This window comes from Alligator sinensis, unplaced genomic scaffold, assembly GCF_000455745.1.
Source record: "Alligator sinensis unplaced genomic scaffold, ASM45574v1 scaffold161_1, whole genome shotgun sequence".
Lineage (NCBI taxonomy): Eukaryota > Metazoa > Chordata > Crocodylia > Alligatoridae > Alligator > Alligator sinensis.
Genome location: NW_005841974.1, coordinates 2,674,361 through 2,683,628, shown reverse-complemented (window position 1 = coordinate 2,683,628; position 9,268 = coordinate 2,674,361). Strand labels below are relative to the sequence as shown.

At 57.8% G+C, this 9,268-nt stretch overlaps 1 protein-coding gene across 1 annotated transcript in view; it reads left to right on the top strand.

The window, feature by feature from the left end:
• WNK4 (WNK lysine deficient protein kinase 4) overlaps positions 1 to 8,274 on the top strand; it is a 23,996-nt gene extending 15,722 nt beyond the window's left edge. The window contains exons 7-21 of the mRNA XM_025200741.1: positions 71 to 290; positions 533 to 863; positions 1,288 to 1,418; positions 1,565 to 1,638; positions 1,942 to 2,083; positions 2,285 to 2,401; positions 2,496 to 2,687; positions 3,117 to 3,174; positions 3,544 to 3,699; positions 3,824 to 4,440; positions 5,145 to 5,241; positions 5,569 to 6,019; positions 6,220 to 6,422; positions 6,703 to 6,800; positions 8,023 to 8,274. Coding sequence (XP_025056526.1) covers positions 71 to 290; positions 533 to 863; positions 1,288 to 1,418; positions 1,565 to 1,638; positions 1,942 to 2,083; positions 2,285 to 2,401; positions 2,496 to 2,687; positions 3,117 to 3,174; positions 3,544 to 3,699; positions 3,824 to 4,440; positions 5,145 to 5,241; positions 5,569 to 6,019; positions 6,220 to 6,422; positions 6,703 to 6,800; positions 8,023 to 8,163 — 3,028 coding nt within the window. The 3' untranslated portion in view covers positions 8,164 to 8,274. The remainder of the gene's footprint in view (positions 1 to 70; positions 291 to 532; positions 864 to 1,287; positions 1,419 to 1,564; positions 1,639 to 1,941; positions 2,084 to 2,284; positions 2,402 to 2,495; positions 2,688 to 3,116; positions 3,175 to 3,543; positions 3,700 to 3,823; positions 4,441 to 5,144; positions 5,242 to 5,568; positions 6,020 to 6,219; positions 6,423 to 6,702; positions 6,801 to 8,022) is intronic.
• The last annotated feature ends 994 nt before the right edge of the window (positions 8,275 to 9,268 follow it).

Below are 9,268 nucleotides of genomic sequence, written 5' to 3'. Positions count from 1 at the left end.
TCCCTACAGTGCCCCCTAACTGTGCCAGGCAGCCTGCCTCCCCATGCCAAGCCCACTATGTCTCTGGCAGGTACACCATTCAGGACCTGCTGGAGCACTCCTTCTTCCAGGAGGACACAGGAGTGCATGTTGAGCTGGCTGAGGAGGATGATGGCATCAAATCTGGCCTCAAGCTCTGGCTGCGCATGGACGACACCAAGAAGCTTCATGGCAAGTACAAGGACAACAATGCCATTGAGTTCCTCTTTGAGCTGTACAAGGACGTGGCTGAGGAGGTGGCCCAGGAGATGGTAGGTGCAAGAGTGAGGATTGGGTAGCAGCACCACTCTCACCTTCCTCTCCTGCCCCCTCTCCCCTATAAATATCCCTCTTGGGGCCTCTAAGGCCCACAATCTCCCCTGTGCCTGGTTCCCATCTTTTCTTAGTTGCCCAACTATTCTACCAGCCTGCAGCCTAAGACCGGAAAGGCTGTGGCCCAGGCAGTGTAGGGCAGGGCTGTGCTACCTGATGCTGCTGGTCTGTGCCTCTACAGGTGACCCTGGGCTTTGTGTGCGAAGCAGACTACAAGCTGGTAGCCAAGGCAGTGCGGGACCGTGTGGTGGCCATCAAGCGCAAGCGGGAGAAGCTGAAACAGGCACAGGATGAGCTGCAGCGCAAGGAACGGGAGAAGCAGCAGGGCATCCTGCAGCTGCTGGAGGAGTTGAAGTCCCCTCTGGCACCGGGGACCCCTGCACCCTCTCCAACCACACCTGGCTCTGGGGACTCCATGCTCAGCGGTAGCTTCCCCCCGGAGCCTGAGGAACCTGAAGCTGACCAGCACCAGCACTTCCTGTACCGGCATACCAGCTACTCTTCTGCCACCTGTATGTTGACAGTGCCTGGCTCCTGCTTGGGGGGGTATGGCCCAGCATTTTTGGGGGTGGGAAGGAGGGGGATCTGCCTTACACTGGCCAGCCACAGAGATGGGATATCAGGTCTCATTTGGGGCTCATGGGGGCAGGGGCGGGCAGTGTCCTGCTTCACAGTGAGTGTATTGGCATCTAGCTGATGTTGCTCGGAGCCCTGAATGTGCCAGCTGGTTGCTCTGGTGGCTGTTTCTCCAGGCAGTTGCTGCCTGGTTTCTCCCTGCTTCTGAAAAATGGCAGTTCCCATGGTGGAGTTGGGCAGGGGAAAGCCCGACCAGCCCTTGTTCCTAGAGCCTGGGCAGAAAGCTGTTTCCCCACAGCAAACTGGGAGCTAGGAGTTCTGCACCACAGGAGCCCTCTGACACCACTTTGTCTTCTGCAGCTGACTGTGAGACAGATGGTTACCTGAGTTCCTCAGGGTTCATGGACTCCCCCAACCTGTCCCATCGCAGTTTCTCTGCAGGGGAACCCTTCAGCCCACCTGCTGCTCCACTAGACTGCTGCTTCCCCTCGGTGAGCAGGGCCTTGGGCTGGGCTGGGGCAAGAGGGTAGCAGGTGGCTCTGCTGTGGGGGATGTAGGTGTGGGGGAGTGCAGCGTAGGGACAGGGCTGGTAGGTAGTTGTGCTGCGCCCTCACTCTAGTCGTCCCACCCCCTGCAGAGCATTGCAGTGAGCATGTCCTCCGAGCGCCTTTCTTCTGCACCAGCCAGCGAGTTCTCCTCCCCTGTGGACAGGTATGACTGGACCTTATCCTCATGTGGGGGCAAAGCATGCTGGAGCCATGTGAGCCCCCCAGCGTGAGGGGCTGAGCAGCGTCTCACCTGGGCAGGGTAGCACCTGGAGTGAGCTAGCTCTGGTCACAGAGGGATGTGAGCTGGGAAGATGGTATAGATTAGGACTGTGTAGGTCTTGTCATAAAGCAGGAGAATTCAGAGCTGAGAGGCTCAGGGTCCAGTGGGGCAGCAGGGGGCAGTTGATAAGGACCTTAGGACAGGAAGTGAACTGTATGCAGCCTGATACTGGGGCCTCTACCACAGCTATGCATCTGATGTGGCATCTGGCCTGAGCGATGGGTATGAGGGGCTGTCAGCCAGTGAGCGGAGTACCAAGCTGCCTGCCAAGCGGTCATCGGGAAAATTGCTGCGGCGCCGAGCCAGGTCCAGGCTGCGCATCACAAATGTAAGTGTAGCAGGTGGGTGTGGGATTGGGTGTGCTGCCTGCCAGCTAAGGGGGAGAAGGGAGGGCTAGGACAATAAGCCCTGGCTCCCCCAATTGCTCTCCCCCAAGGTGAGTTCCTTCTGCTGTCCAGGGATGGAAGGGGCCATTATGTGGCATACAGAGGCCTCCCCTGCATGAGTTAACCCTGCCCCTGCTCTGCAGATCTCCGACAAGAGTGACCGGGTGGTGGAATGCCAGCTGCAGACTTACAACAACAAGATGGTAACCTTCAAGTTTGATCTGGATGGTGACAACCCTGAGGAGATTGCTGCTGTCATGGTGAGTGTGCATTGTTGTTCTTGGTGCTGGTGCTTGGGGAACAGGGCCCCAGGCTGCTTCTCCCAGTGATGATCTTCCTCCTTGACTCCTGCAGGTCAACAGTGAGTTCATCCTCAAGTCAGAGCAGGAAGGGTTCATTCACCGCATCCGGGACATCATCCACCGCGTAGAGACCCTGCTGCGCAAGGATGGGCACAGCAGCAGCTTGGAGGCGGCTGGGAGCCCCGAGGCTGAGAGTCTGTCACCTGTGGCAGCTGCAGCTACTGCTGCAGCTGCTAGTTGCCCAGTGAGTGCCCTTCATCCCCTTCGGCCAAAGCTATTCCCTTCCCTCTTCCCCCAGCGGGCAGCTGCCCATCTTTGTGTGATGTGGAGGAGGGAGAGGGAGCAGCTCTCTATGAAGAACAAAGCCTGGCTTCCCTGATTCCTACCACAGTCTCATTGATGCCACTTTGATATGCCACGGGGGGGAGCCCCAGCAGCCAGCTTCCACAAGTCTTTCCTGGGCATCTCCCTTCCCCAGGCTAAGTGGAACTTGGCCCCTGCCATCTGACCCCGCAGGCCTGGGTCCTGCTGATTGGTGGGTGCAACAGGTTGGTCTTGCACATATTCATGGGTGCCTGTAATGGGTTGCACTGGGGGCCTGAGAGAGGATGCAGTGCATCTGGAGCCAGATGCCACCCCTTGCTCTGGCTCAGTCTCTGTCTTTTGTCAGCAGGCGGAGCTACAGCTGCAGGAACTCTCCCACTCCATCTCTTCGTCATCCTCGCTAAGCGGTATGTCTCTGTCCTGCCGAGCTTTGTGTTAGCATGGCACTGACACCCCTATCTCCACACCTCCCACTTAGGGGTTGTGTCCACACCAGTGACTGCCTGCCTTATCTGTCTGTGACGCATCCTCTCCTGGAGTGGGTCAGAATGCTCTGTGCTGCCTGCTGGCAACATAGTAATGGATGGCTTGCATTGAGAAGATGGCAGGGCATCTGGGTTTTTGGGAGCCCAAGAAGCAGTAGATGCATGGCTGTGCCTGCCAGAGGGAGATGCAGGCATGGGCCTTTGCTGTCTGAGTGGCAGTATAAATTGGGCCCAGTGTGGGGGGCTGTGTTTGCGCATGGTACCAGGGATGACTCTTACTCTCTGTCCCAGATCTGGGCTACACCAGCCCTAGCCAGTCAATGCAGTCTTTGATCCAGCCCTCACTGAGCAGCTCCCCATCAGAGAATGACATCTTCAGCTCTGCAGACCCCTTGCCAGGGACCCAGCCCAATGTGCTGTGGTCTGCACTGCCAGGAACATCTGCAGGTACTGGGGCAGCAGTCTCTCTGAGCAGAAAGAGAGTTTGAGTTTTGGAAGAGGGAATTGCACCAGTGGGAACTGTCTTTCTCTTTCCCCCCAAGGCTGTTCTCACTGTCTTCTCCCTCCACAGGTTCCCTTAGTGCAGCTGTGCAGAGCTGGCCCTCCTTCCTGACAGCGCCTGGCCTGGTCTCAGGCCAGCTACCCATCTCCCAGTTCCCACAGACTGTTCCCGGTGCCGAAACTGGGGGCTTCCCACCTGCACTGGCACAGTCTCTCCCAACCCAGCCGTCCACCTTGCTGCCTCCGGGAGGGCTGAGCATCCCAGAACCCCTGAGCCCGCCTGTGACCAGTGCCACACCAGCCATGCCCCACTGGTCTCCAGCTGCCCCTTTGCTGTCGCTGGCCAACATGTTCTCCTTGGCAGTGATGACTGTGGCCCAGACACTGCTGCCAGCTGTGTCATCCCCCAGTCCAGGTGGGCATATCTGCTCACCACAAGTTTCTGAGCCACAGGCGCTGTACCCAGGAACAACACACTTTGTCTACCCTGACTCGTCAGCCCTGGTGGAGCCAGCTGTGCTCTGCAATGGGACTGGGAAACTGGATGAGGCCAGTACTGCTGCCTTGGTTCCACATCCCCTCTGGGCCCCAGTGCCTGCTCCAATCTTGCAGGACCCTGGAAACTGTGAAGCCACAGAGAACCCACTATCATCACAGAGTGCTGCAGAGAGACTGGACAGCAGCGTGGTAAGCAGGTGCTTCTTTTGCTCCCCATGCCCTGCCTGGGTTGTGGAGATTCTCTGTGCCCCCAGAGCCTGTTGCTGGGGTCTGGGCTTGGCAGACAGGCTGAGCTGGATGCTGTGTACCTGGACTAGATCCTATTCTTCCCCTGAGGGGGTTGGAGAATTTGGTTGACTTGGCATTGCCTCTGTACCAAGTATCAAGCTGCTGCAGGAGGGGCCTGGTCAGACCCCTGGGAAGAACCTAGGTATTGGGGAGCACTGCCAGGATATACTGACTCTTATGAATAGTAAGGAAGCCCCCTCTGCTGAGTTAGTACCACCCCCATCCTCCTCCCTCCCTGCTTCCCCCTGTGTTTGCTGGCGGGTAGGGTCATGTGGAGGGGCCTGGCTGTGGTGCTCCAGCACTGAGATGGTGGGATGGTCCTGGGGCAGTTTCTGCCAGTGCACTGAACTAGCTGTGGAGCTGCAGGGATGAAGCACTGCCCTTGGGGTGGGCCAGTCTAGGTTGGCTTGAAGTCTTAATAGGGAGCTAGGCCTGTGGCAACCTCTTTAGAGTCTGAGGGCCTGAGCTAATAGCTGCAGCTCAGTGCAGAACCACCTGCTGCTAGGCATTAGCCAGCACAGAGGCATCCTGTTGACATCTTGTGCAGGGTAGGGGCTGAGAGTGGCCTGGCACTTGCTGATGCTGCCTGGGGCCTTGTTTTCCAGGTGCCACTCAGCTCCCCCAAACCCAGTCACCACCTGATCGTCTCAGAGTCACCTGCACCCAGCATGCCCAGGACTCGGCTGTCACCCATCAATGAAGGTGAGGTGCTGAGCAGGCGAGGAGACTGATGGGTGGGGAACGTGGAGCAGGGATGCTGCTGCTGCTTGGCTGAGGTGCAGCATGCAGGTGCGGGGCAGCCTGACCTGTGGGGAGTGGGGCTGGAGCGTCTCAGAAGTGGTATCTGCTTCATGGAGGGACCACCAAGCAGCTCCCCTTGCTGCTGCATGTGTGCTTAGGCAGCCTGGTCTTCTATGGGTTGGGTACCAGTGCTGAGGGGGTGCATCTTGGACTTTGCTGAGCCAGGGCTCCCACCTGTGCTCAGGCAGAGCCCATCTCTTGTTCACACTTCTCCCTGCTCACTGTCAGAGGCCAGACCCCAGGTTCTGGGTCGCTTCCAGGTGACCCGGTCCCAGGACCCAGCTGACAGCCCCCCAGATCAACAGAGCCAGAGTGACAGTGAGCAGAGTGGGCAAGAGCCTTGGGAACCTGGGACAGCCACCAGCTCCCCCCAGCCTATGGTGGCCAGCTCCCCCGATGGACAGGAGAGCACCAGCTATGACTCGGACTCTGTCCCTGAGACTGCAGTACAGGACCCAGACGACCTGCTGGCTGAGGAGGGGACACCAGTGGCACCAGCAGAGAGTGACCACGATGGGCCTGGAGTGGAAGAGCAGGAGGAGGGCATTGAGAACCCCCAGCAGGCAGTGTTGAGCCAGGTGTGGATCAGCTACTCGCGCAGCTCCTCCTACCTGAGCAGTGATGACAGCGAGAGTGAGGATGAGGAGATCTGGGAAGAGTTGCAAAATCTGCGGCAGAAGTGAGTGGGGCCAAGGGGAGCTGAAAGGGTGTATTCTGGTGCCTGGTGGTGTGGGCAGGTACCGTTGCTGCACTCTTCCAGGCCCTCCCTCTGTTCTCTATGGGGAACTGGGCTAAGAGGCAGTTGTCCAGACCCACATCTACATGGTCCCTAGGGACCCGCAACCCCTGCTCCTGCCCTTATGGCCTATCTGCCCCCAGGCATCTCTCGGAAGTACAGACATTGCAGTCCATGCAGAAGAAGGAGATCGAAGAGTTGTATCTGAGGATGGGAAAGCAGCCACCCCCAGGCATCGTCTCCCCAGCTGCCATGCTCTCTAGCCGCCAGCGCCGCCTCTCCAAAGGCAGCTTCAACCCATCCAGGCGCAACAGCCTCCAGCGTGTGGAACTCTTGCAGCCCACAGGTACCAGCTGTTTTCTAGCGCCCAAGGACCCTGCTCCCTGCCCTCCCAAGCACTGGGCTCACACACCCTGGGAAGTCTTAAGCAGCCTCATGGAGCTGGGTGCTGTGGTAGACTGTGCCCCATGTTGCATAGAGAACAGCTGTGGGCCATGGCTTTAACCAGCTGCCTGAAGAGCATGCACTCTACTGTCCTGTGTCTGAGGAAGGCTCAGTCCCAACAGCTACTGCTGCCATGTCTCTGTTGGTGCTGGCCCATCCTCAGCTGCATCTGGCCCTGGCAGGGATCATGCGCCGGAACTCCCTGAGTGGCAGCAGCACCGGGTCCCAGGATCAGCGGTCGAACAAAGGGGTGACGTTTGCTGGAGACTTCAGCCGGATGGTGAGTCAGGGCAAAGATTGTTCCATGGGCCTCAGCCCTGTGTATGGGACCTCCCAGCTCATTCACTCCCTACCCAGCAGAGCAGAAGCTTGGCTAAGCTCTGGGTCAAAGGCACATACTAGGAGAGGGGGTGGAAGGAGGAGGGTGGAATGTTTCCTTCCCCAAAACTGGGCCCTGAGCTCCCTTTCTCAGCAGTTCCTGTTTGTGGCTGCAAGCCCCTGGGGAACAGCCATGGCCTGGCCCAATGTGGTGGCTTGCTGGCTTCTTCTAATGTTTGGGGCTCCCTGCCAAGAGCCATCACTGTCTCACTTCTTTGTCTTTCCAGTAGTTGGCTGGTCAGGAGTGACTTGCATGGACTACCTCAGCCAAGCGCTTGCTGCCCTAGAGGTCCAGTGAGGGGCCCTGCTGTGAGCTGGGAATCCTGTGCTGTAGTTCCCTTCCTGGTGCAGAGGCAGCACGGGCTCTGTGGGGGAAGAGAGCAACTTCCAATGGGAACAGAAAGCCCCTTCTGTTGCTTATCCCTTTCAGTTCAACTTCTGCAGGCCAGGGAGCCTCTGTGAGAGTGCCTCATGGTCTAGAGGGGCACGGAGTCCTGGCCCAGCCCGATACCTGCGAGGTCAATCCATCCTTGTTCAGCCGCAGAAGCCTGAGCCAAAGCTCTAGGCATGTGATCAACCACCTTACAGCCCCCCAGTCCTGCCCCTTCTCTGCACAGTCCCTCCCCTTGTTCAGACTGCAGGAGCTACAGGGAACTAGGGGGAGCCTGGCTCTGAAGGGAGTGGGGGAGGGCACACCAGAAAGGGAAAAGTATGCAACAGGGCAGTGGCCCAACTCCACATACATAGCAACAGTGTCTGGAGGGCCTCATACCTTGTTTCAGAGCATCTCCTTGCAGTGATTGCTGCAAAGAGGTCAGCTCCCTCCAGCCTTTCCCACTGCATTTCATTCCTGCACACCTCCCCTTCCTTCAGTTGCAGCAAGTGTGACTCAGTCTCTGAGGGACGCCCCAGGCCATGTTTGCGGAAGGCAGGGCTGGGGCTATGGAAATGTGTGTGCCAACATCCTTCCCCTTCATGACAGCTCTTGCCTCTGCTTTGCTCCCAGCCTCAAGAGTCCACAGGTTATGTGTGGATGGATGCTTTTGTCTCCTGGGGTGCCCTTGACCCAGAGCTGTAAACCAGCAGAAAAAGCCCAAGTGCACTTATGCCTCTGTGTGTTCTAGTATCAGGGAAACCTTCTGCCTTGCACCATGGGCTGCCTGAGGCTCTGCCCTATGCTGAAGACAATGACTGCTGTTCCAGAGCCAGGGGTGGCTAGCCCTAGGCTACCATGCAGCTCCCCACCTGTTCCAGCTGAGCTGTGAGAGATGCTGCTGCCATATGAAGTTCTGCCTCTGCCCTGGTAGAAAACAGAACAGACTGATGATGTAAAAACCTCCCTGTACAGTGGTTGTGAATAAAGTAGAGCAAACAAAGGGGCAGCTGTCTTTTATTGCTCTGAGACCGCACAACTCCAGCAGCAGAGCAAGAGTGGCCACAGGGGCATCGGAAAGCAAACTGTCCTTCCTTCTGGAAAAATACATTCCTGTTCTCCCCCTTTCCTGCCAAAGATGGATGAAAGACAAATGTCAGCTTGTGTTGCCTGGTTTGTGCATGGGCTGGAGGAGAGAGAAGGAGTAGGACAAGGACAGCCCTGTGCCACTTACTAGTATTCACATGTCCAGCCAGCCCTTGGTGCGCATGTTGGATTCAGTGAGATGATAAAAATGAATGACTGAAATGGGAATTTTCCCTCTAACAACATAAACCTCTTAGGGAAGTAGGTTGCTGAAAATGTCCCCACAGATGCTGCTCCCCCACCCCAGCTGGATGCCTGCCAACAGCTGCTTTAATGAACTACAACGACCTGCAATCCTTTCACAGAAGCATTTATTACAGATACAGAAGGCAGTGGTATGTGCCAGCACCTGGCTTAGGTCTCTTGCCAGCATTTCCCCGGGGAAGAGGCCAATGTGGACAAGAGCTCCTTAGCAACCTCTCCCTGCAGGGAAGGGGTGCTCACACTGGCCTTTCCCCACAGTGCAAGAGGGTCACTTCTGCTGGCCAAGCCCCTTCCCCTATACAAGTGGATCAGGATTGGACTGGTCATCCCCACCCCATCCTGGGCTAGGTGAAGCCCCAACTAAGCCCCTTTCTCTACAAAGCTGGGCTGGCCCCAGTCCCCCTGCGCAGCAGCATGGAGCCCCACCACCATGCCCACCCGGGGCTGTGTGTGGGGACCACCGGGCAGATGTGGCTCACCAAGAGACCAGGAAGTGTGCCAGGGAAAAGGGCTGGTGCCCCAGTCCAACCTACCCAGTGACCCTCTCAGTCCTGGCGCACAGAGGCGAGGGTGCACAGCGCTGCCACTGGCAGGGGGGAAGAGGGCTGGGGAGGCACCGCCAGGCCCCTGCCACCCCTGCCCCCCAC